At 42.6% G+C, this 27,418-nt stretch overlaps 1 protein-coding gene across 5 annotated transcripts in view; it reads right to left on the bottom strand.

The window, feature by feature from the left end:
* Positions 1-202: 202 nt before the first annotated feature.
* BST1 (bone marrow stromal cell antigen 1) overlaps positions 203-27,418 on the bottom strand; it is a 42,107-nt gene continuing 14,891 nt past the window's right edge. Inside the window, exons 5-11 of one of the 5 annotated variants that reach the window (XR_007517698.1) lie at positions 25,925-26,001; positions 25,078-25,170; positions 22,171-22,257; positions 17,131-17,190; positions 14,502-14,594; positions 4,208-4,299; positions 605-687 (exon numbers count right to left, since the gene is read on the bottom strand). Coding sequence is in view for 4 of the 5 variants with exons in the window: in XM_049886465.1 (XP_049742422.1) it covers positions 365-683; positions 14,502-14,594; positions 17,131-17,190; positions 22,171-22,257; positions 25,078-25,170; positions 25,925-26,001 (729 nt within the window). In the remaining variant the exon portion in view is untranslated. The other 4 variants (XM_049886465.1, XM_049886466.1, XM_049886467.1 and 1 more) reach the window with 4 other exon arrangements.

A 27,418-nucleotide genomic window follows, 5' to 3' on the forward strand; every position in this document is an offset into this window, starting at 1 on the left:
ACAACAGGGAGCCACTGATGATTTTGAGCAAGGGAGTGATGCAATCAGGACCCTAGCTTAGGAGGGCTGCCCAGGCAGCACCGTGAAAGTTAGGCTGGAAAGGAGGAAAAATAATTAGGAGCAAAGACAGCAGTTAGTGTTACCAGAATAGGGTTCTTGCCTCTCACTGGTCAAGAATGAGCAGGTAAGGCACATGGAGTTTTCCACACAAAGCTTTATTGAAGAGGCTTGCAAGCAGAGATGAGGAGGGCCTAAAGCAACGCTTACCCCGTCTCACAGAACAAAAGACTAACCTGGGTGTTTAAAAGTTCTTGGGCAGGAAAAGAATCATGTTTATTCATAGGCACAGGCGGGGGGGGATATGTTATCTACGGTGTGGGCGCAGCAGCTTTCCAAGATGGCTCCTGTCCCAGAGGCCTCTGGGATTCATAGCAGGACTTATTATGGGGTGTTGCATCTGCACAGTCTCCCGGTGGAAGGTCACACAGCAGTCACGGGTGGATGTTCTGCGCATGTCCCTTGGGCTGGTTTTCTCCAGCTGCTTCTGAAAGACAGCTTTAAAGAAGTTTTCAGGCGATTTTTCTGATACCCTGCCCCATTCTTCTGGGGAATGGCTTTGTCTCTGCGTCCTGGGCCACTTCCTGTTACTCTGTTTGCAGATTTGGTGGAGGGGCCTCTGTTCCCTGTCTTAAAAAAAGGCAATTATATATTCAAAATAAGCATTTTAAAATGTAAAAAAATAAAACCTGTGGTTTAATGACTCTCCTCTGGGTTGCACTCCTGATGGCAAAGGAGAGTGTCATGTGTTTAAAAAATATGAATGCACGTATAAGCCAAACCAGTTGCCATGGAGCCTGTTCAGACTCCTGGTGACCCCACGTGTGTCAGAGTAGAGCTGTGTTCATAGGGCGTTCAATGGCTGAACTTTTAGAAGTAGATCACCAGGCTTTTTTTCAGAAGAGCCTCTGTGTGGACTCAATCCTCCAACCCTTCTGTTAGCAGTCAAGGGTATTAACCCTTTGCACCACCTGGGAACTCCTTCTTGTGTATGAACCACAACCACCACCACCACCAGCCATGGCCATCTAGTTGATTCCGACTCATAGCGACCGTGTAGGACAGCATGGAGCTGCCCCGTAGGGTTTCCAAGGAGCGGCTGGTGGATTCAAACAGCTGACCTTTTGGTTAGCAGCCAAGTTCTCAACAACTGCGCCACCAGGGCCCCTGGATATGAACACACATAAAAAAAAAAAAAAAAGTCTACTTCTTTGGATGCAGGATGATAGATGGTATTTATTGCCTTCTTCACAATTTTTCTGTGTCATTTAAATTCTTTCAAGTGAGCAGGTATCATGACTTTTTATTCACAATCAAAGTTTTTTAATTTTTAAATAAAACAGTTCCTTTTCCACGGAACTCAAAAGGACAGCACCTAATTAAGTCCCAAGCCAGCATGCTGTGAGTGATTGTGGTGTAAATGGACTCATCACCCAGGCAACGCACAGGCAGGGGACACTGTGTTCTCCAAGCCTGTCCTAAGAGACTCCCCTTGGCTGGACTTCTGCGGGATTAACCTCAGAAGCCAGGTTGGACCTGAGAAAAAAGGATGACATGGAAGTTGGCTGGGCCTTTCTTCTCCCTTCCTCGATATGCCAAAACTTAATACCACTTATCATTCTCCATCCCTGCTCCTCCCATCCATACTAGTGATATATCATGCATTTTAAGTGCTTTATTACAATAACATAAATACACTCCTGAACTCCTCCAGCAAAACTTAAATTAAAAGGAAATTAAAGAGTCACTCCCCATATGTTCTCTTCTCTGAAGCTCAGTCCACTCACTTACCCATTCTCTCATTAAAACATCGTATGGAATGTCTACTTTGTCTAGGTATGGTGAGGCCAGGGGATGCAAAGAGGGGGGAGTCTTTGCTGAAGCCACAGGGCCAGCATGAAATCAGGCAAGTGCTCAGACAATGACGACACAGGGGCACGGACCACGTTAGGGGAATTCATAGGGGGCTGGGAAGCAGGGGAAAGAAACAACTAGGGGCCTGGTGGTGAGGGTACAGAAGGGTTCAGTGAGAAGGTGATGCTTAAGATGGGTCTTCAAGTCAGCTAAGTGGGTGGCAGAGCAGGAAGGGAAACCAGTCTAGAGGGACCAGCATAGCCAAAGACCCTCGCACCCCCAGGAGTGAAAAGGCAGGGTGTGTCTGGGTTACAGAAAGCTACTGGGTTTGACAATGCCCAGCTGGGCACAGCTTCTCTGAGAAGCTGGCACCACTTACACAATATATACCAGTGGTTGCACCCAACAAGCATCCCACCACATGCCAGGTCTTCTTGGATTTCATTCTTCCACAGGCTCACTTCCCACAATCTGTTTCCTTAACCTTTCTGAGCTTGACCTGGCTCCCAAGTGTGCCCTCTCCTTACTGTGTAACCTAATTTGCTATGTAAACTTTCACCAAAAACTCAATAAAAGGTTTAAAAAAAAAAAGGATCACCATCCAGAGATAATCCTTTTGCTTTTTGGTTTATTTCCTTTCTTTTCATTCACTTACAACATATGTGTATCATGTAAACATACACTCATAATATTATCTATTTATATTATATTTTGGACAATTGATCATATGATAAAGTTTTATATCGCATCTCTTGCACTTATTGTTGACATTTCTAATGTCATTAAATCCTTCGCAAACATGATTTATTTTTAATTTATATAGAGTGAAACTTATTCTTTTGGTGTATAGTCCTATGAGTTTTGACAAATGCATAGATTCATGTAGCCACCACCACAACCAGGATACAGAGCAATTTCATCACCCCCAGGAATTCCCTCACGCTGCCCTTTGAAGTTAGCTTCTTCTTAGCCCTAACCCCTGGCAACCACTGATCTGTTCTCCATTCCTATAGCTTTGCCTTTTTCAGAACGTCATATCCATGGAATCACACAATATGTAGCCTTCTGAGACTGGCTTCTTTTACTTAGCATAATGCATTTGAGATTAACCATGTTGTATGTGTATCAATAGCTGGTGATTTTTTTTGCTGATTAGTATTCCACTGTATAGATGTACCATAGTTTGTTTTACCCTTCACCAGTTGAAGGACATATAGTTTGTAAACATGATTTTTACTAGTTGAAAGATTTTCTATCTTATAGATGTATCAAACCATATGTAAACACATCTTTATTATGGGACACTTTGTTTTTTCACCCGTTATAAATACCCACTGAATGAACATCTTTGTGTGTAAATCTTTGTTATATCGGATATACTCGACTTGCTGTCAAGTTGATTTTGACTCATAGCGATCGTATAGGATGGGGTAGAACTGCCACATAGGGTTTCTAAGGAGCAGCTGGTGGATTTGAACTGCCTACCTTTGGTTAGCAGCCAAGCTCTTTAACCACTGCTCCACAAGGGCTCTCTCTATATAAATTTATATAGTGCAAATACATCTTAAGCTATCAATAAGTATGCGGTGTGCTCTTTCTGGGGGTATGAAAAAATATGAAATACAATTCTATTCAAATTTTCTGAAGATGTTTGATTATACAACAAACAGTCCGGGCCTCACTGCATCGTACCATTTTAAGAAAAGTCTGACAGAGACTGGAGAAACCCCAAGAGTACGGGCACCCTTCCAGCTCAGTAATGAAGTCACTCCTACGGTTCACACCTCAGCCAAAGATAAGACAGGTCCATAAAACAAAACAAGACTGACTGGGAGTACCAGCCCAGGGGCAAGGACGAGAAGGCAGGAGGGGACAGGAAAGCTGGTAATGGGAAACCCAAGATCGAGAAGGGGAGAGTGTTAACACATCATGGGGTTGGCAACCAACGTCACAGAACAATATGTGTATTAATTGTTTAATGAGAAACTAATTTGCTCTGTAAACCTTCATTTAAAGCACAATTTTAAAAAATAGGAAAAAAATAATTTGCTTGAATTCTAATACGGAAGCTGTAACCTGTTAAATGGGACTAGGCTACACTCTTGTGTCTGCTATCCTGACCATGTAAGTCACATTAAAAAATAACTGCATGTACAGTTTTGCCAGCAACAAGCTTCTCTAGACAAGGGAGTCACTTGGCATACTCAGAACAAGAAGGATGACTTCATACAAGGACAGGTGGCAGGGCTGGGCTGGTTAAGGTGGCACAGCTGAGTTGTTAGCTATATTTGAGTACCTGAAGCCAAAGCCACTAAGAAAGGAATTACAGGGCTGACACTTTGTTCTTCACAAAGAGATGGGATTTCTCTTTAAGTAGAAGCTGCTGCCCTGCAAATTAAAAAGGAAATAAGGAAAGTGTCAGTATTGGTTATGAAGCCTACTTTCAAAAATATACATGCACATCATAGAAAAATTCAGCTTGTACAGAAAGTTATAAAGTGAAAAGTCAAAGTCTCTCAGTCACCTTATTTCCATTTTCCATAGAGAATCACCATTGATAGTTTAATTATCCTTCTAGGAATGTGATACACACACATGTCCATAGATCCTTTTATCTAAGCACAAACGTAATCTCCAACTTGCTTTTTTCACGTAACATCTTATCTTGGACATATTTCCATATTGATACATACGGAGCTAACTCATTCTTCCTCCTGGCTGCCTACTATTCTTATTGTATGGAAGTACTTACTGTGTGGATAAAGTTAGCCAGTCCCTATTGATGGGCACTACATCCTTACAGTTTAACTGGTGAAGAAAAACCTGTTCTGACTTACAAACTCAAAATCCTGATCACTGGATGTTTTTGAAACAGAAATTACTGAGTTGTTGTAAGCCAATTAAAAGATGCATTTAAAAAAAAATCATGGAACTATCTAACGTTGGTTTGGGAATTCATCCCATGGTGCTGGACTAAAGGCTCGTCCTTAAAGGTTCCCGACTCCATCTGATTGCTAAAGGAATTTCCATCCGCCTAATTTTTTTTTTTTTAACTTGGACCATGCCTCCCCCTGCAGGACATTTTGTGTAATTGCACTTCTGGTTCAGTTAATGTCAAGGCTTGTCTCATTCAAAATTGATCCTTTTTTTTTTTTTTGCTTTTAAATAATTACCTAATTAATATAATAACACATTTATCTTTATTCTTTAAAAATTAAAATAATACAGAAATAAACACAGTGATAATGACAAGATCCCCTCATCTGTCTCCAGCTCCCACTCCTTTGCCTAGAAGTAACCACGGTTAGCAATTTAGAGTTCGTCTTCTCAGACCTATTTCTGCCATTTACGTCCAATATTATGCACAAATAAAAACATAAAGCTCTGCTTTCCTTTGCTGGACACATATGGGTTTACGCTCTATGCATTGGTTTGCCTCTTACACTTCAGCTTTACAAGCTTTTCGTGTCAATACAAGTTTTCTGCTTGAGAGCAGCTTTTCTGCACAGGAAAAATTATCTGCAGTTACTTTGGTTTTAAAAATTAATTCTAGCTATTGAATTTATAAATTCAAAAGCCTGATTTTTCAATACAATTTTCTATTCCATTTATGAATTGTACTGTTCTATTTTAAAACCTGGTGAATTCTGTCGATTTTTAAGCGGGCTTCACACTTACTCCAATTCCCTTGAATGTTCTAACCTTAAGCTTTTTTAGTTTAGTTATTTGAAAACATAAGTTGAAAATATTGCTTTTTCTTTTTATAATACTTCAGATACGTGAGTCAGTCCCAGTCGTTTTCTGTTTCTTGCCATCATAATGTAGAACTGATCTATATGCTGTCATTCCCAAGGTTCTGGTAGGACAGGTGTCATTCCTTTCACCTTTCTAGCACCTTTGAACACCCTTTATTTCTAAACCTGTCCCTCCTCAGGGTAGAAGTCAATCATTCATTCACTCATTTATTCACACCAAAGAGCCTGCTATGTTGCAGGATCTATTCTAGGTGCTTGGGATACACACATCAGTGAACAGAACAGGTGAAAATTCCTGCCTTCCAAGAGAGAACACCAAGAGGAATGCAAGAATAAAGGGCAACTATGTTTTTTTTTTTTTATGGTGACTTTTTTTAATATAGCTTAGTGTATCCGGCACCGATAGTATTAACAAACGATAATTTAAAAATGGACAAATAGGTATATAGATATGCCAAGAAGTGTGGGAGGATGTAAGGGAGCATTAAAAAAAAAAAAGCCAAACCCAGTGCCATCAAGTCAATCGGCAAATACAGGTTCGGCGGTGGCTATTTCTGTTGGTGCAGCTCATATAGAGCACACAAGAGGTATAGAAAAGGAATCCTCTTAGACATAACCAAACATCTCATGGGATGAAGCTCCTAGGCTAGAAGACAAAGGACCATAGACTTGGGGAACATCTATATCAGTTATCACAACATAGTACATAAAGACAATGTTCTGCATCCTACTTTGGGGGGTAGCAACATCTGGGGTCTTAAAAGCTTGCAAGCAGCCATCTAAGACACAACTATTGGTCTCTTCCCTCCCGGAGCAAAGGAGGGTGAATGTGTTGCTCTCCCCGTTGTTGTTGTCGTTCGGTGCCGTCGAGTTGGCTCCAACTCATAGTGACCCTACACACAACTGAACAAAACACTGCCCAGTTGTGCGCCATCCTTACAATCATTGTTATGTTTGAGCCTATTGTTGCAGCCACTGTGTCAATCCACCTCTTTGAGGGTCTTCCTCTTTTCCGCTGACCCTGTACTCTGCCAAGCATGATATCCTTCTCCAGAGGCTGATCCCTCCTGATGACAAGTCCAAAGTATTTAAGACACAGTCTCGCCATCCTTGCTTCTAAGGAGCATTCTGGTTGTACTGCTTCCAAGACAGATTTATTCGTTCTTCTTGCAGTCCATGGTATATTCCATATTCTTCGCCAACACCACAATTCAAAGGCATCAATTCTTCTTTGGTCTTCCTTCTTCATTGTCCAGCTTTCACATGCATATGATGCGACTGAAAATACCATGGCTTGGGTCAGGCGCACCTTAGTCTTCAGGGTGACATCTTTGCTTTTCAACACTTTAAAGAGGTCCTTTGCAGCAGATTTACCCAATGCAATGCGTCTTTTGATTTCTTGACTGCTGCTTCCATGGCTGTTGATTGTGGATCCAAGTAAAATGAAATCCTTGACAACTTTAATCTTTTCTCCGTTTATCCACGATGTTGCTCATTGGTCCAGTTGTGAAGATTTTTGTTTTCTTTATGTTGAGGTGTAATCCATACTGAAGGCTGTGGTCTTTGATCTTCATTAGTAAGTGCTTCAAGTCCTCTTTACTTTCAGCAAGCACGGTTGTGTCATCTGCATAACGCAGGTTGTTAATGAGTCTTCCTCCAATCCTGACGTTCCGTTCTTCTTCATATAGTCCAGCTTCTCGGATTATTTGCTCAGCATACACATTGAATAGGTATGGGGAAAGAATACAACCCTCACACACACCCTTCCTGACTTTAAACCAATCAGTATCCCCTTGTTCTGTCCGAACAACTGCCTCTTGATCTATGTAAAGGTTCCTCATGAGCACAATTAAGTGTTCTGGAATTCCCATTCTTCACAGTGTTATCCATAGTTTGTTATGATCCACACAGCCGAATGCCTTTGCACAGTCAATAAAACACAGGTAAACATCCTTCTGGTATTCTCTGCTTTCAGCCAGGATCCATCTGACATCAGCACTGATATCCCTGGTTCCAAGTCCTCTTCTGAAATCAGCCTGAATTTCTGGCAGTTCCCTGTTGATATACTGCTACAGCTGTTTTTGAATGATCTTCAGCAAAATTTTGCTTGCGTGTGATATTAATGATATTGTTCTATAATTTCCACATTTGGTTGGATCACCTTTCTTGCGAATAGGCATAAATATAGATCTCTTCCAGTCAGTTGGCCAGGAAGCTGTCTTCCATATTTCTTCGCATAGATGAGTGAGCACCTCCAGCACTGCATCTGTTTGTTGAAACATCTCAATTGATATTGCATCAAATCCTGGAGCCTTGTTTTTTCGCCAGTGCCTTCAGAGCAGTTTGGACTTCTTCCTTCAGTACCATCAGTTCCTGATCATATGCCGCCTCTTGAAATGGTTGAACATCGACTAATTCTTTTTGGTATAATGACTCTGTGTATTCCTTCCATCTTCTTTTGATACTTTCTGTGTCGTTTGATATTTTCCCCATAGAATCCTTCACTATTTCAACTCAAGGCTTGAATTTTTTCTTCAGGTCTTTCAGCTTGAGAAACACCAAGCATGTAATCTTCCCTTTTGGTTTTCCATCTCCAGCTCTTTACTTTGTCTTCTCGAGAGGCCCTTTGAAATCTTCTGTTCAGTTCTTTTACTTCATCAATTCTTTCTTTTGCTTTAGCTGCTCGAATTTCAAGAGCAAGTTTCAGAGTCTCCTCTGACATCCTTCTTGGTCTTTTCTTTCTTTCCTGTCTTTTCAGTGACCTCTTGCTTTCTTCATGGATGATGTCCTTGATGTCATTCCACAAGTCGTCTGGTCTTCGGACACTAGTGTTCAATGCGTCAAATCTATTCTTCAGATGGTCTCTGAATTCAGGTGGGATATACTCAAGGTCATATTTTGGCTCTCGCGGACTTGCTCTGATTTTCTTCAGTTTCAGCTTGAACTTGCAGATGAGCAATCGATGGTCTGTTCCACAGTCGGCCCCTGGCCTTGTTCTGACTGATGATATTGAGCTTTTCCATTCTCTCTTTCCACAGATGTAGTCTATTTGATTTCTGTGTGCTCCATCTGGCAAGGTCCATGTGTTTAGTCACCGTTTATGTTGGTAAAAGAAGGTATTTGCAAAGAAGAAGTCATTGGTCTTGCAAAATTCTATCATTCGATCTGCAGCATTGTTTCTATCACCAAGGCCATATTTTCCAACTACTGATCCTTCTTTGTTTCCAACTTTCACACTAAAATCACCAGTAATTATCAATGCATCTTGATTGCATGTTCGATCAATTTCAGACTGCAGCAGCTGATAAAAACCTTCTATTTCTTCATCTTTGGCCCTAGTGGTTGGTGCGTAACTTTGAATACTAGTCGTATTAACTGGTCTCCCTTGTAGGCGCATAGATATTATCCTATCACTGACAGCATTGTACTTCAGGATAGATCTTGAAATGTTCTTTTTGACGATGAATGCAACACCGTTCCTCTTCAAGTTGTCATTCCCAGCATAGTAGACTATATCATTGTCTGATTCAAAATGGCCAATACCACTCCATTTCAGCTCACTAATGCATAGGATATCGATGTTTATGTGTTCCATTTCATTTCTGACGATTTCCAATTTTCCTAGATTCATACTTCTTACATTCCAGGTTCCAATTATTAATGGATGTTTGCAGCTGTTTCTTCTCATTTTGAGTCGTGCCACATCAGCAAATGAAGGTCCCGAAAGCTTTACTCCATCCACGTCATTAAGGTCAATTCTATTCTGAGGAGGCAGCTCTTCCCCAGTCATCTTTTAAGTCCCTTCCAACCTGGGGGGCTCATCTTGCAGCACTATATCAGACAATGTTCCGCTGCTATTCATAAGGTTTTCACTGGCTAATACTTTTCAGAAGTAGACTGCCGGGTCCTTCTTCCTAGTCTGTCTTAGTCTGGAAGCTCAGCTGAAACCTGTCCTCCATGGGTGACCCTGCTGGTATCTGAATACCGGTGGCATAGCTTCCAGCAACAGGCAAGCTCCCATAGTTCAACAAACTGACAGACAGGTGGGGGACTGTGGCAGTATAATAGGTTCTAAAATCAGGTAGAGTGAGACCTCCCACTTTGTTCTTCTTTTTCAGTGATGCTTTACTTATCCAGGGCCTCTTTCCCTTCCATACGAAGTTGGTGATTTGTTTCTCCATCTCATTAAAAAATGTTGTTGGAATTTGGATCAGAATTGCATTGTATCTATAGACTGCTTTTGGTAGTATAGACATTTTTACAGTGTTAAGTCTTCCGATCCATGAGCAAGGTATGTTTTTTCACTTATATAAGTCTCTCTTGGTTTCTTGCAGAAGTGTATTGTAGTTTTCTTTGTATAAGTCTTTTATATCTCTGGTAAGATTTATTCCTAAGTATTTTATCTTCTTGGAGGCTATTGTAAATGGTATTGAGTTGGTGATTTCCTCTTTGATGTTCTTTTTGTTGGTGTAGAGGAATCCAACTGATTTTTATATGTTTATCTTGTATCCTGATACTCTGCTGAACTATCAGTTTCAGTAGTTTTCTTGAGGATTCTTTAGGGTTTTCTGTGTATAAAATTATGTCATCTGCAAATAGACATTCTTTTACTTCTTCCTTACCAATCTGGATGCCCTTTATTTCTTTATCTAGCCTAATTGCTCTGGCTAGGACCTCCAGCACAATGTTGAATAAGAGTGGTGATAAAGGACATCCTTGTCTGCTTTCAGACTCTCCAATGAGGATGATATTATCTGTTGGCTTTGTATAAATGCCGTTTATTATGTTGAGGAATTTTCCTTCTATTCCTATTTTGCTGAGAGTTTTTATCATGAATGGGTGTTGAACTTTGTCAAATGCCTTTTCTGCATCAATTGATAAAATCATGTGATTCTTGTCTTTTATTTATATGATGGATTACATTAATTGTTTTTCTAATGTTGAACTATCCCTGCATACCTGGTATGAATCCCGCTTGGTCATGGTGAATTATTTTTTTGATATGTTGTTGAATCTATTGGCTAGAATTCATGAGGGATATAGGGCGACATGACTAAACTTTTAAACGACTATTCTAGAGTTGGAGCCCTGGGGGCACAGTGGTTCAGAGCTCAGACTGCCAACAAAAAGGTCGGCAATTCAAATCTACCAGCAGCTCCTTGGAAACCCTATGGGGGAGCTCTCCTCTGTCCTATAGGGTCACTATGAGTTGGAATAGACTCAATGACAAGAGGGGTTTATTCTAAAGTTAAAGATGCCCTGGCGGCATAATGGTTAAGCACTTGCCTGATAACCAAAAGTACTTGCTAGCAGTTTGAACCCACCAGCAGCTCCATAGGAGAATAGACCTGGTGATCTCCTCCTGTAAAGATCACAGCCTAGAAAATCCTATAGGGTAGTTCTACCGTGTTACATAGAGTTGCTGTGAGTCAGAATCGTTCAACAGTACACAATAATGACCATCAATTGAGATAGGAAGACTAGGGGTGAACGGGGTTTAGTGGGTTAAATTCAAGAGTTCAGTTTTGGACATGTTGAGTCTGAAATCTCTATTAGACACAAGTGGAAATATTGAGGAGCTTGCTGAATGCACAAACGTGGGGTTCAGAAGAGGGCCTGGACTAGAGATAATTTTGGAGCCACCGTGATATTCAAAGCTACGAGAGTAGATTTAAAGCAGACACTCACTTTCCCCCAGCCTCTTTGAGGTTAGAGCACAGTGGCCAAAGCTCTGCCAATCAGATGTACTCATGTCAGACTCAGAGTTGAGACAAAGGGGCTTGAAGCAGGAGGTGCTGCACAGGATCCATTATAGCCATGGTGGTGCCCAAGACACCAGTTCCCAGAGCAGGAGTGGCAGGGGCAACCAGGTGCAAGCATCACAGGTTCTCTGAGGTGTCTACACCCAGAGGAACAGCAAGGGCATCTCCCCTGGAGCAGTCCTGGTCAAAATTTTGAAGGAGTTTTCAGTCCTGCTTCTCTGGCAATCCCAGGAAGCTTCTGTGAGCAACCTAGAGCCCTTCAATGCATGCCTCTTGTGCTGAACTGGAGCTGCTGTATGATGCTTGCAGTAAAGAATTCTAACAGGTGCACTCTCTACTTTGGTCTTCAGGAACCTGAACCCTCCATCCAGGCTAGGCTCAGGAGCCTCACTCTGTCTAGAGGGATGGGCATTTGTACACACCTTGTTTTATTTAATCCTCGTGACAGACTTGAGGAGTGATTTCCATTAGTTATAGTTTTGTAGATGTGAAAAGTGTCAAATTGAGGTCATCAGACTCCAGCTGCAGTGCTCTTGCTGTCATTAGCTGCCATTGAGTCGGCTCAGACTCATGACAACCTTATGTATCACAGATTGAAACACTTTCCGGTCCTATGTCATCTTCATGATCATAGGCATGTTTGCGCCTGTTGTTGTTGCAGCTATTGTGTGAAACCAGCTCATTGAGGATTTCCCTGATTTTCATTGACCCTCTACTTTACCAAACATAATGTCCTTTTCTAGTGACTGATCCTTCCCGATGATGTGTCCAAAGTATGTAAGATGAAGTCTAGCCACCCTTGCTAGCACCATCAAAAGGGTCAGTGGTCATAGCTTGTGAGAAGGAAAGCACATGGCATTTTTAGGGAAGTGGATCAAAACTAGCCTGAAAGTTCATGGTGGGGAGCAGTGGGTGACATGTTTGGAAAGATTATGGAGAGCCTGGAAAACCAGACGAGAAGTTTGGACTTGGTACTAGGGAGCCATTGAAGGTTTCTGAGTAACAGGGGTATGAGGGTGGATTTAATTTTAGGTCCATAGACTATTCTTTATCTCCTGTGAGAGGACTCCAAATCCATAGGGAATGGACAACAGAGTTTGGGAGATGACATATCTCTCACCCACCCCTGGGATGTTAGCTCTAAGTGTACATACTGGTGAATGGTCAATCTGTTGTCCCAATTTACAATGAAAGGAGCATGGTGGTTGTCAGCCTGAACTGTGAAAACTTCACAGACTTGCTTCAGATTCTGGTCCACCTGCGCTAACTGGGTGATCTTGGGCAAGTCATTTGATAACTCCTCAAAGTCAGAGTTTCTTCTTCTCTGAAACGAGGCTAACAGAAATTCCCTATATGAGTTCAAATACAAGTTTGGCTGCTGTAAAAATGATGACAAATAGAAGTGGCTTAGACAAGATTGATGTTTATGTCTATCTCAGAAACAGTCGAAGACTGACAGAGTGACTCCATGCTAGGGGGATGAGGGGCATCCAGCCTCCTCCTGCAGTGTTGCTCTGCTCTGCCCAGTTGAAGATGGCTCATTACCATGTCTTTGGGCCCATACACCAGCAAGAAGGAAAGGTGAAAAGGAATGAATGCTCCTACCTTGTAAGTGCTTAACCCAAAAGTTGTACACATCACTTGGCCACAGCTGCGAGGGAGGCTAGGAAGTACACCCTTTATTCTGGGCACCCATGAGCCCAGCTAAAATTCAGAGATTCTACTACAGCAGCACCACGGAAGAAAGGCCTGGTGATCTGCTTCTGCAAAGATTACAGCCAAGAACACCCTATGGGGCAGTTCTACTCTGTAACACATGGGGTTGCCATGAGTTGGAATTGACTCAGTGGCAACAGTCTGGGTTTTTTTGGTCTTATTACTAAGTAAAGAAAGGAAGGAAAGCTATATGGAGGAGTCTCTCTCCACCTTAGGGACTAGTCGTAAGGGTGGATAAGACACTCTGTGTGATGCACACAGCACACTGCCTTACATATAGTCAATACCCAGGTCTGATTACTTCTGTTCCCCTGTAGATGGAAGAACAGACCCCACAGGCACTTATGGAACTCCTGCTATGTCCAACGGCTATGAAACACACTAAGAGATGCATAAAGAAGAAGTTAATCTAATCTTCGAATTGAGTGAGGCAGACAGATGATACACAACATGAGATAGAAAGAGTTAAAGGCTACTCTTTTCTTGGTGTGGGGAGGCATTTGGCAAGTAGACACAGAAACTCTCCAAGCTACTCCTGAGTGAGGGGAGAGCAGTGGTCCCCTTTACCTGGTGCCATCTTTGTGCAGTTGCCTCCTATAGGCTCCTGAGCCCCGCAGGTGGTCTGCAGCACCATGAGGAGGTTTTAAGATGTCCACCAGTGTATTATCCATGGATCAAGTGTGAGAGCCCTGGGAATCCAGTCAGGGCAGGTGTCCCTTCCCATAGACGACTGAAGGCCTAAGGTGTGGTGTCTAACCCCTCGGATAAATGCTGTCGGGATGGTTGCAACACCTAGTAGTGGTGCTTCCTGCTAGTTAATCTGCGGCTGGAACAGAAGTGGAGAACCATGCTGCCCCTTCTCCCTGGTACAAAGAATATCCTTTATCTGGTGTTAGACTGATCTCAGGAACTTGGATCTTTCTTCCCTGTATTATGCACTTGAGCAGCTTGATAGCTTGGTTGGGAAAAACTGCCTAGAAATTTGGGGGCACTTAAGTGGCAAGTAGACAGCTTTCACTTCTTTTATTTACTTTGTCCTATACAAGTACCTAGTTTTATAAAATGGATTCAAATAAAATATTTTATAGCAAAAAAACGAAAGTGTTAAATGCTGTAATCAAATTATGTACAGAGTCCTGGGGAACACAGCGGGGTAGGGGGGCGGAATCCCTAAATCCAGCTGGGGGATGGGAAAGCTTTACACAGGAAGGGACATTTGGAGTCAGGTGCTCAAGAATAAGCATGGTTTTAGCAGAGAGAAAAAGAAAAGATTTCAGGTGGTGGAATCAGAAATTAAAACAACACTAAAGCACCACATTTACCCAATGAGACTAAGATTAGACATAGCTATACGTACAAGTAGAGGTGAAGATATAGGAACAGGTAATGTCCAGTTCTGGCGAAGAAATGCAGTAAGGAATACCCCACCATATACGCTGGTGCAGCCTTTCTGAAACATATCAAAATTCAAAAGAAACTATCACAATTAAAGTCTACGCACCCTTGACCTAGCAACTCCATTTCTGGTCATGTACCCTACACAAGGGTCCCTGGGAATCCCTGGTGGCGTAGTGGTTAAGTGCTATGGCTGCTAACCAAGAGGTTGGCAGTTCAAATCCACCAGGCGCTCCTTGGAAACTCTATGGGGCAGTTCTACTCTGTCCTATAGGGTCGCTATGAGTTGGAATCGACTCTATGGCACTGGGTTTGGTTTTGGTTTTAAGGGTCCCTGGGTGGAACAAATGGATTGTGCTTGACTACCAACCTAAAGGTGGCTCTGTGAAAGAAAGGCCTGGTGATCTGCTTCCATAAGAATCACAGCCAAGAAAACCCTATGGGGTCACCATGAGTCAGAATCAACTCACCAGCAACAGGTTTGGGCTTTTTTTGTTTGTATTATTCTACACAAATAATTGCACAAGAGTTCAAGGTATATAAACAAGGGTTATATTTCAGCATTGTTTATAATAACAAAACAACTCCAAGTACAACCTTCAACTGAGTCAGCCTATGACTGGCTACATGGTGTAGGGGCAAATAAATAAACGACGATGCACCCACCCTACAGAATCCTCTGTGGCCACTAAGAGACTGAGACAGAGGTGTGAATGTACTTAAAAAGATGGTGTCCATATATTGTCAAATGAAAAGAGCCCACAGCAGAACGATCCAAAACCCAAACCAAACCCAAAGCTGTTGAGTTGATTCTGGCTCTTGGTGGCGGAGTGGTTAAGTGCTACGGCTGCTAACCAAAAGGTCAGCAGTTCGAACCTGCTAGGTGCTCCTTGGGAACTATAGGGCAGTTCTACTCTGTCCTATAGGGTTGCTATGAGCTATGAGCAGAACGATATGTATAACATAATTGCTTTTTGTACAAAAAGAAAAGCAAATAAATAAAAATAAAACCAAAAACAAACAAATGAGCAAACTTACACTTGAGTCTGTGTATGTGTATGTTTGTGCATTTAAAACATACAGGGGGAGATGGACCAGAATGTCAAAAGAAATTACTTTGAGGAAATGGAAGCTGAGGGAAAAGAAGTCTTTTTTATTGCCAGTAACAGCTAAATATGGCTAAATGTTCACCTAAGGGCAAGTGATTAATAAATCATGCTGTGTGCATACGAAAGAATACCACAGTTGTTAAAAACAATGGGGCGGGGGGGCGGGCAGGGAAGCTACATTAACGAGAATGGAAATAATGAGAATGTTCATGCATTGTGAAGAACATAACCAATGTCCCTGTTCAACTTGTACAGAAATGGTGGGACAGGAACCTAACCTGCTGTGTAAACCTTCACAGGAAACACAATAAAATATTATTAAAAGAAAAAAAAAAGAATAAGGAAGCTTTATCTTTGGATATGGAAATCTCAGAGACTCACTTAAATTCATAAGTAACTGTCCAAACTCCAAAACACATTGTTAAGTGCAAAGACAAGGTGCAGAATCATATGTACGCTATCGCTTACATGAATCGTGTTAAAAAAGACTACTTAGCTCTACACAGATACAGAAATACATACATATATGCTGATGCTGTGTGCCTTCGAGTTGATGTTGACTCACAGCAACCTTACGTGACAGGGTAAAACTGCCCCCACGGGGTTTTCTAGGCTATAATCTTTACTGAAGGAGATGGCCGGGTGTTTCTCCCAAAGAGCCACTAGGTGGGTCTAAACCACCAGGCTTTTGGTTGGCAGCCAAGTATTTAACCGCTGTACCATGTGGGCTCCTTTGACACATACACAGTATCTCCAGGAGGACATACAAGAAACTGGAAACAGTAGCTGCCTCTGGGTAGGGAAACTGGGTGACACAGGAACAGAGGAAAGAAGCTTACTATTCACTTTCTCTACCCTTTACCTTTGAATTTTGCCCCGCGTAATATGTACTACTTTTTCAAAACAATAAATGGGGTTTTAAATTCTATTAAGATTCATAATAAAATGTAAATGGCCTTCCTGCTGCCCCACTTCAAGAATTTCTGCTGAAGCCAGTGACCTCTCAGGGCGGCCTCTGACCACAGAGCGTAGCCTGCGTTCAGCTCAGCTCAGCAGATGGCTGTCAGGTCGGCACTAACCTCGTAGCTCGGAGAGACTGAGAGAAGTGCCGTGCAGAAGGACAAACCTTACTCTGCAGCTGGGCATTTTAGGGTCTGGGTATAAAATCATATTGCAATTCATCAACCAAAAGCAAACAAACAACTTGCCGTTGAATCCAATCCAACTCATGGTGACCCCACGTGTGTCAGAGAACTGTGCTCCGTAGGGTCTTCAATAACTAATTTTTTAGAAGGAGATCACCAGGCCTTTCTTCCAAAGCTTCTCTGAGTAGGTTCGAACCTCCAACCTTTCAGTTAGCAGCAGAGTTTGTCAACCATTTGTACCACCCAAAGACTCCTTGCAATTCACCAGAGTCCTACGAATGCTAAGAACTGATTACCCTGGGAAAGTACAGAGATTTGGGTTAAGGCATTCACTTACGAATGTACGGCACAGTCGGGATGAGTGCTGTGGTCCACACACTGTAAGAGCTTCACTGGACTATAGGAAGAAAAGAAATAATATTTAAGGGATTATTTAGATGACTTTCATTCATCAAATATTTATGGTGTCCCTGCAAGGTACTGGGGATACAAAGTCTCTGACCTTGAAGAACATACAAATTATTCACTTTTAAAATACTAAACCTACTGATGTCGAGTCAATTCTGACTCAGCAGCCCTATAGGTAGAGCTGCCCCACAGGGTTTCCAAGGAGTGGCTGGTGGACTCAAACTGCCGGCCTTTTGGTTAGCAGCCAAGCTCTTAACCACTGCACCGCCAGGGCTCCTTTAATATTAGCCAGCATTTATTGAGTGCTTACTATGTACCTACAGGTCCTTGGATGGCACAAACAGTTTACGCTCAACTACTAACCTAAAGGCTGGCGGCTTGAACCCGTCTAGCAATGCCACCATAAAGATTACAGCCAAGAAAACCCTATGGAGCCTAGTTCTCCTCTGACACACATGGGGTCGCCATGAGTCCGAATCGACCAGATGGCAACTTGTTTGGGTTTTTTTGGTTACATAATCTAGAGATTTGATTATGCATTGCACATGGGTTATCTCATTTAACCCTCACAACAACAAAATGGAGTAGGTACTGTGATCATCTCCAGTTTATAGCTGTGAAAGCTGACCAGAGTAACTTGCCCAAGATCTCTTAGTAGTGAGTTGTAGAGGTGAATTCGAATCTTGCAGGCTGACTCCAGGGTCTGAGCCTGCAACCAGTTCTGCGTGTATGTACAGGATTGCTTGGAAAAACTTCTCGATAAGTGCTTTGGCCAGAAGGTTGAACTTGAAGCTCCTGGATGATGGCCAGTGCCCAGGCTTCAGCCAAGAAAGCCAAATGACTGTGCGCAACAGCGATGGAAGATGTGAAATTCCGGGGCAATCCAGGAAAGAAGGGAGAGGAGCAGTGAAGAGAGGATCCAGGAAATGGTAGACACTGGGCATTAGGTAGGAGGAAGCCAAAAGAACACCTCTTGTGGCCAGGTGACTGGAGGGTACTTCCAAAGAACAGCATAGTTACACTGTTGGTTCTCCGGCAGGCTGTGTGACCCCTCCATGGGTTCACCTACTGTTCTGTACAATCTACTCTACACATATACTTTCCATGAGAGTAGTTTGTTGTTGTATACCACAAAAAGGCATAGAGTGTCACTGAGTCTCGTCCAATACTGTGCTAACCAGAAACCCACCAGGGGGCAAAGGAGGCTATGGAAAGACACCAGTTGCTGGTGAGTTGGTTCCAACTCTTGGTGACCCCACGTGTTTCAGATTAGAACTGCGCTCCACGGGATCTTCATGGCTGTGACCTTTTGGAAGCAGATCGCCAGGCCTTTCTTGTGAGCCACTTCTGGGTGGTTTCAAACTACCAACCTTTCCAAAATCCACCAGAAGCTTGGGGAGAGCCTTAGAGCCACAGGACAGGAGAGAGCGGCACCTGAATTCTGAGGAGCAGGAGGTTCTTGCCAGCATTTGGGTTGGAGTTTGGTTTGGTAAACTTTGTCACTTTCCCATGTCATATTTTCTTGTTGTCGTTATCTCCTCTATGCTCCCCAGGAGCAATGCAAAAAAAAAAAAAACCCAAAACCTTAACTGGGCTAGAGTTGGATTACTTGACCTTTGTCACTTTCCCATGTTTACCATTTTTGTTTTCTCTTTTCTTCTTCCAGGAGCAATCCCAAAGACCCCACCTTGATAGCGAAAAAACCACTGAGCAGTAAAGAAATGAGGAACTGGGGGAGTCAGGCCTGGAGAAGAAGAACTTGAGGGCCAGCTTGGGTGGAGACAGCACTCTCGTTGTCTATTTTCAACTCACGGTGACTCAGAGTACAACTGCCCCATATGGTTTTCCCAACTGTAATCTTTATGGTTGCAGGTCATCAGGTCTTTCTCCCATGGAGCAGCTGGGTAGGCTAGAACTGCCAGCCTTTCATTTAGCAGCCAAGCACTGAACCATTGCTGCACCAAGGCTTCTAGGGAGGAGAACAGGCAGGCTGAGACCCTACGACAGCTGTGAGGGGGATGGAGACCTTAAACTTGGCAAAAAGATGGCCTCCTCAGGAGAGTTCCTGATCTAAAGCAAAGTGATCAGAAGTTGGGATTCCGACCCACAATTTTCTTCATCACTGAGCTGTCTTAGATTAAAAATTACTTTTTAAAAAAAATTTACTAAAATCTGGTGTTTTCAATTGCCAAAAGGTGGAAACGATGCCAATGTCCATCAATAGATAGATGGATAAACAAAATCTGGTATATACACACAATGGAGCATTACTCAGCCATAAAGAGAAATGAAGTCCTGATATATGCTACAATGTGGATGAACCTTGGAAACATTATACTGAGTGAAATAAGTCAATCACAAAGGGACAAATATTGTACGACCTCACTCAAATGAAATACCTAGAGGAGACGAACTGTAGAGACCAAAGCTGATTAGTGGTTACTTTTTTTTTTTAGGGGTAGGTGGGGGTTGGGAGGGAGAGTCACTGTTTACAAAGCAGTGGTCTTCTGGTGATGGTGATGGAAGATCTGGCAATGGATACTGGCGATGGTTATACAACATGAATAATGTAGCTGATGTCACTAAATTGTACAGGTAAAAAATGATAAATTGGCAAATGTTGTGTTATATATATTTTTACAACAATAAAAAAAAAATCTGGTGCTTTGATTAAGGAAGGAAGGGCCCTGTGGTAGAGAGAAAAGAGCATGTTTCACAGCCATGAGGAGCTGGATTCAAAGCTCAGCTCTGTCACTGAGTGGAGGCCTTAGGCAACTTATTTCACCTCTGAACCTTTAATTACTCATCTATAAAAAACAAACAAACAAAAAACAGACCCATCACCACCGCGTCGATTCTGACTCATAGCGACCCTAGAGGATAGAAAAGAACTGCCCCATAGGGTTTCCAAGGAGCACCTGGTGGATTTGAACTGCTGACCTTTATACAAAGCTTAAGACAGGTAAAACTAATCTACAACATTACATATCAGGAAGGTGGTTATTCCTCGGCGGATAGAGACCGGAAGCTGGGTCAACATGGGGCTGCTGGGTCCTGGTTATGTTCTGTTTCTTGAATGCGTGCTGGGTACGTGTGTATGTTGGACTTGTGAAAATTCCTCCAGCTGCATACTTACAGGTTCTGCTTTTTTCTGTACATGGGTTATATTTTTAAAAAGGTTTTTGCTGTTGTTGTTTCTAAAAAGGAGTTCCTGGGTAGCACAAACGGTTCGCATGCTCAGGTGCTCAACGGCAGCACCCAGAGGAGCCTCAGAAGAAAGGCCTGGTGAGCTGCTTCTGAAAAATCAGCCACTGTAAACCCCGTGGAACATAGTTCCATTCTGATAAACACCTGGTCTCCATGAATCAGAATCAACTCGAGTGCAACTGGAAAAAACAATAACACCTAACAACAACTTTTTGGTTTCCTGAGAGCATTAGCAGTAATATATGAGAAAAATGGTACAGGAAAAATGGTTGCCCACAGGCCAAGCCAAGCTGAGGAAAATCAGGACAGCTATAAGGAGCTCGTTCCCTGGGGGAAGTGTGGTGTGGGAGGCGGAGGCCACACTCACAGGGGGCTTTGCTCAGATAGGACGATTACCTAGCACCTGGGGTGATGGAGGAGGCAGAGGGCGGCAGAGCCAGCAGGAGGTTCACAGGGTACAAGGTAAGAGCATGGATGTAATCGTCACCCTGCCCTGCCCACAAATGCTCAGGAAAGCCTTTAAGTCCTTGCAGTGTTGGACTCCAGCCCCTGAAGAACCAAGTAGATTCACGGATTTAGGGGCTGAGGCAGCAAGAAGTCAGAGGCAGCAAGGTTGCAGATTCTGAGTCCAGGAGTGGGCTTACATCTCTCCCAGGATTTGAGCCACGCTTTTACCTAAATTTCTCAGAATCAGGAAAGTCCACGAATGATATCTAGTGTAAGTGTGTAAAGCTTCTGACCCATAATGATGCTCAATAAATGGTTGTTGCTGTTCATTGCCTGCAGTCAGTTCTGACTCATGGTAACCCCATATGTGCGGAGCAGAAGTGCTCCATCAGTCTTCAGGGCTGTGACTTTTTGGAAGCAGATCTCCAGGCCTGTCTTCTCAGGCAAACCCTCTGAGTGGGTTTGAACTGCCAACCTTTCAGGTAGTAGTCGAGTGCTTAGCCATTTGCATCACCCTCGGACACCACAATAAATGGTAGCCATTGTTATTGTCCTATCGATCTACAGTCAAGGTATACCCATCTGTGTTGTTGCTAGGTGCTGTTGCATCAGCTCCGATTCATGGAGACCTCATGTATAACAGAACAAAACACTGTCCAGTCCTGCGCCATCTTCATGATCATTGGTGTGTTTGAATCTATTATGTTGGCTGTTGTGTCAATATCTATCTGTAAGTATCTCAAAGGAATTCCCATCTAGAGTATGAAATGTTGGTCACGGGCAAGGACCCACAGGCAGTGCAGGATCCAAAGTCCCATGAGCCACAGTCCTTGTTCTCAGTCTACTTACAGTACAATACATAAGGGGAGGAGGAAATCAGACACACAGAGTGATAATATGCTACTCTATGTGTCCTTTTACTGTCGTAAAAATTACCCTGGACAGCAATGGGTGGGGCCCAGTCAGAACCCTAGCAGAGGCACTCCCTGTCCCCACACCTACAGACAGCCCAGAAGGCACAGTCCTGTGGCCGTTAGAGCTGATACCCAGTAGAACACTTTCAACACCAGCGGGGGTGGGCAAGGAGCTGCCATCAGGTGGATTCTGACCCATGGTAACCCCATGTCTGTCAGGGTAGAACTGTGCTCCATAAGGTTTTCAATGGCTGTGACCGTTCCAAAGCAGATCTCCAGGGCTTTCTTCAAGGCACCTCTGGGTGGACTCAAGCCTCCACTTACACCACCCACGGATATCCACCCCCAAAAATCGCTACTCCACCTTTGAATACCCACACTGACTATAAGATACCACTTACAGGTGATCATTAATACAGCTGTACTGAAAACCCATTTCCTTCAGTCTCTCTTCCAGTATTTTCACACTGCCTTCTCCACAGGATTCCCTAAAAATAAAAACAAGAGGCAGCGGAAGTTGTGTCTGGGTTAGTTAAAGGAAAAAATAATTACCCCTAATTTCACATCACTAGAGTAACTCCTGCTAATATTTTTGTGTATATCCTTCAGGACGTGCATTTATTTATGTGTTTACATGAGCCTTTTGAAAAATGACAATGGGACCTTGCTGCCCAGTGTATTTTTCATTCTGCTTTAGTTTGCCCGTATCTGTGCCATGTGTGTACGTGTGTGTGTATAAACCCATCGCCATTGAGTCAATTCTGACTCATGGCAACCGGACATATTTCTAAGTATAACTGTACTCCATAGGGTTTTCAATGACTGTAATCTTACAGAAATAGATTGCCAGGTCATTCTTCTGCAGTGCCACTGGGTGGATTCAAACTGCCAACCTTTCAGTTAGTGGCTGAGTGTAAACCATTTGCACTGCCCAGGGACCTATACATACACACACATACATATATGCCACCATCTTTTATTTCCAAGAGTCCCCTTACCTAAATGTACCATAACTTATATAACCAGTTCCCTCTTGTTGCAGACCAAGACCTAGATTGATTTCCTTTATTTCAATGCCATTTATCCTACAGCAAAACCTTGTTGAAAAACCTCATTGAAACTTCATTTTTGTACACATTCTTCTTTCTTTCTTTCCTCAGCATAAATTTCTGAAAGTAGTATTTCTGGCATAAAGGATTCGAATCCATTTTACAGCTCTTGATATGCACTGCCCAATTGCACCCCATGCTGCCCACGCTGGTGGAATATGAGTGTCCATTTACCCACTCTCACCAGCAGTGACTCTTGCCATCCTGATGGCCATAATTAAGCAGGGAGCACTTATAAAGGCAAACAGAAGGAGAAACAACACTGCCAGGTGTGGTTAGCAGGTATGGTGTCCATATCACAGGCAACACCCTGCCAGAGTTGACATGGAATGGGAAGATAAACAGCCTCCTCACTAGATAGAAATAATAAAGAAGGAGTGTGCAGGGAAAAAATGAACTCTGAGAGCTGGAGGAAGTTTTCACAGAAGAGGTGGAATTCTGAGCATTACAGGAACGAAGCAGGCGAGGTGTTGAGTGACATTGCATTTTAGAACTTTGTCCAAACCAGGAATGATGTCCTTTTCTGGGCCAGGCTTATGACTTTGATTTTCAAAAACAGTGACGTGGAGGCTTCAGGATACCTGGACAGAGGGATCGGCCAATGGTTATTTTACTGTGTCTTTGAATAAAGGCAGCCGAAGCAGTGTGAAACACAATCAGGTATTAGCCATGTGTGCTTAGCTCTCTGCTTATGAGATTTTTTTTCCTAAAATTTAAACAGTTTAAGACTTCAGTTTTCCTGGGGATGAAAACAGAGGGATTTGCTCATGACACAAATGTACAACCAGGAGGGGAGGTGCTCCGACATCTTTATTACCCATCCTGCAGCAGAAATGATGAGCTGGAATGACATTCAAGTGCCAACTCCTTATTTCATTAAGGGTAGGTCTAAAGGACACACTTTTTCTGACAGATACATTAAAACAACACGCAAACATAATTTCTGGGCAAAGAAAAAATTCTCACAGAAAGTAGGCAAACAACATACAGTAAAACCTGAGAAAGCTGGAACCTCTGTATGGTGGGAACCTGTCAGAGAAGGAAAACTCAAATATTTACCACTACTAGAGAGAAGTAAGAAAGTGGTAAGACTACACCCTGCCAAAGGCAGAAAACTTGGGAGACCTGGAAAAACACAGCAGTCCCATTGAGTTCCAGCTCTTACAGGTTTCACTATACGTTGTTGTCTATGCTATGTTGCTGTTGTTAGGTGCGGTCGAGTTGGTTCCACTCATAGCGACCCTATAGGACAGAGTGGAACTGCCTCACAAGGTTTCTAAGGAGCAGTTCCATGCTATAAATAGTAGGTATAATTTATCTTTTGGGAAGGGAAAGGTAGATCTTGGTATAACTTATATAATGAGTAGTTATTAAATTTAATCTCTTACCCAAGAGACAAGGAAAATTATCACTCATTGTATGGTTAGTCTTAGAGGGTCCTGGGGGCCTGCACAGAAGAATTTGCCAAGTTCTTCCAGAACACGTTCACTAGTTCATACTCTCAATGGGGTGGGCAGTACTTTCCTCTATGGAAAACCACTGCCCAGGAGACTAACCCAGCTTGCCTCTGAAGCTCCACCATGGCTTCCCAGCTTTCTTGAGGCTGCAGCCTCATTGGCTTGTCCCTGGACCAAACAGGTTCAAGTTTTTTATCTTGAGAGTATGCTGGCATTGCCCTTCATTTCTGAGACGGATGAATTTAAGCTTGCATGTATATAAATTCAAGTGGTTCCTCAGAAAATATGGATCTTAAAAGTTTCCTTGGTCAGTTATGAGACCCAGCTGTAGAAGCGATTGGTCTCTGAGAATAATGCCTTCCTCACATAGTCCTGGGTCAATGCTGAGAGCCCCTACTAAGGGCTTTCGAGCTTCGAATGACAAGAAAGAAAACCTGGCTTTGATCTGGATAAATGCGTAAGGAACTCGCATTTCCAAAGTTGCCCAGGTCACTCAGAAAGGAACACAATTTTCCCCGGCAGAGGGCAGCATCCTGGATAAAGGAGAGATTTTCTTTCTGGTCTCAAGACTGGTTAGTGGCATTCTCCAAAAAACAAGCCCTGTCTCTCTCCACCCACCACTTCAGAGATACTGAAGACTTTCATTTCCCCAAAAATGAAAATGCAAAATGAACGTGAACATGTAATACCCAAGAAAAGCACGCTTGCCCAATTACTCATTGTCAATAGCACCCTAACTTACACATTTGGTCCTCCGATTTCGTGCATTACCCAGATCTCAAATCGTGTGATTTTATCCTTCTGGAAGTTCGGAATTTCATAGTCTGCAAAAAAGCTGAGAAACAAGGAAAACAGTTCTTAAAGTCATAAAGCAATAAGACGCTTTTTTCATTTTATTTGTTAATTTATTTACACATTATTTTTTACAAGCTTTTCGAGTTTGGTTTTTTTATTTGGTTTTGGCTTTTATTTTTAGGCTACCTAGCTCATTCATGTATTTCTCAACTGTTGACTGTGTAACTGTGTAGATGTGGACGGCTACCATCACTAGCTCATTCAACTGTTTTGTTTAACCTGAATTTACCAAAGTGAGCATCAGGTTGGTGTTATGGGTTGAATTGTGTCCCCAAAAAATATGTGCTGTAAATCCTAACTTCTGCCAGGGGTTATAATCCCATTTGGGAATGGGTTGTCTTTGTTATGTTAATAAGGCAGGATAAGCGTAGGTGTGTCTTGAGTCAATCTGTCACAAAATATAAAAGAAGCAGGTTAATCAAGCAGAGATGGGGGAAAGGTAGACACCAAGCCACACGGGGATCTCCAAGGAACAGGGAAACAGAAGCTGAAGAGACAAGGACCTTCCTCCAGGGTCGACAGAGAGAGAAAGCCTTCCCCTAGAGCCAGTGCCCTAAACTCGGACTTCTGGCCTCCTAAACTGGGAGAAAATAAATTTCTGTTGGTTAAGGCTGTTACAGCAGCACTAGATAACTAAGACAACTGGGGACCAGGACCATTCTCATTAGCCATTCAAAACAGCTACAGAAGCATTTTGGCATTCTTTGCTGTGTTGTTGGTGCTGGTGTTCTCACCCCCTGACAGGATAGGCTCCCTTTGGATCAGAACCATTCAGCATGACGTAGATCACCCCAGAACTATCTGTGGAATACTGCAAAAAAAAAAAAAAAAAGTATTTTGAGAAAATTAAAACACGTCATTTTTCACCTATGAAATGAGCAATTTTTTTTTAATTGCCAATTCTCAATATTGGCTTGGATGTGATAAATTTGGTATTTTATATGGCTAGTAGAGATGCAACCTAGTATAATTTGCAGGAAGCAAATTGCTTTAAAATGTCAAAAACCTATAGACTCAGTAATTCCATGTCTGAGAATCTACCCTAAAAAAAAAGAAGAAATATACAGCGTCGTAACAACTGGAATAGAATAAATTATGCTGCCAAAACAAGCCACCTCAAAATCACAGTGGCTTTAAACAACAAAGATTTATTTCTCGATCACACTACCTGTTTATCATGAGTCCAGTGGGATTTAGCTCCCTATGTCCTCACCCTGGGACCCAGGCTGATAAAGCCTCCACATCTGCAAAATCCCCAATTGCCATGGAAGGAAGAAGAAGCAAGTGGCAAACCACACACCAGTTCTTAAAGGCTTCCACCTGGAAGTCACACAGGTCATGCTCGCTCACATTTCATTGGCCAAAGTCAGTCCCATGGCCATGCCTAGCTTGAAAGGGGAAGGGGAGTGCAAAGCTATCACATTGCCAGAAGATGAGTCATAAATACTTGTTACACAGCACTAAGGACTACCACAGCATTGTGCACAAGATATGTTTCAGCTCATGGGACTGTTCAGCCCATTGGCCTAATACTGTCTTTAGAGTAACTGTTCTACTCCCTGGTTCTGTGAGTAGTGCCTGGGGTCTTAAAAGCTTGTGAGAGGCCATTCAAAACACAATTGGTCTCTATTCACCTGGAGCAGCAAAGGAAGAAGAAGACCCTGAATAGGAAGGAACGGGACTGCAGATCTGACTACATCCACCAACTACTGCCTCCTTAGCCATGAGACCAGAAAAACTGGATGGTGCTCAGCTACCATTATGGAACAGATCAATAGATGAATCCCAATCAAAAGGGGAAAAAATGTGGAACAGAATTTCAGATTCTTACAGAATTCAGACCTACTGGACCTACTGAGACTGGAGGAACCCCTGCATCTGTCACTCTGATGAAACCTTCAAACCATGAACCAAAATTATCTCCTAAAGCAATCTTTAAAACAAACAACTATTTAGCTAAATTAGTAAAAATGCTGGCTGTGACTATTGCGCTCTTTTAAAGAACTATCTGAGATCATATTCTCAACAGCAACTCTAAAGTACAGATAAGAAGTAGTAAGTTTAAGCCAATTATGGTGAAATCATATGGGTAGTTGACAGTGAGAATGGTGACACACATGAAGAATGTAACCAAAGTTACTGAATTCTACGTGTAGAAATTGATGACCTTAGGAACAAATTTTCACCAAAATTAAAACAAACAAACAAAAAATCACATTGACTTAAGA

Source organism: Elephas maximus, chromosome 5 (assembly GCF_024166365.1).
Source record: "Elephas maximus indicus isolate mEleMax1 chromosome 5, mEleMax1 primary haplotype, whole genome shotgun sequence".
Taxonomy (NCBI): Eukaryota; Metazoa; Chordata; class Mammalia; order Proboscidea; family Elephantidae; genus Elephas; species Elephas maximus.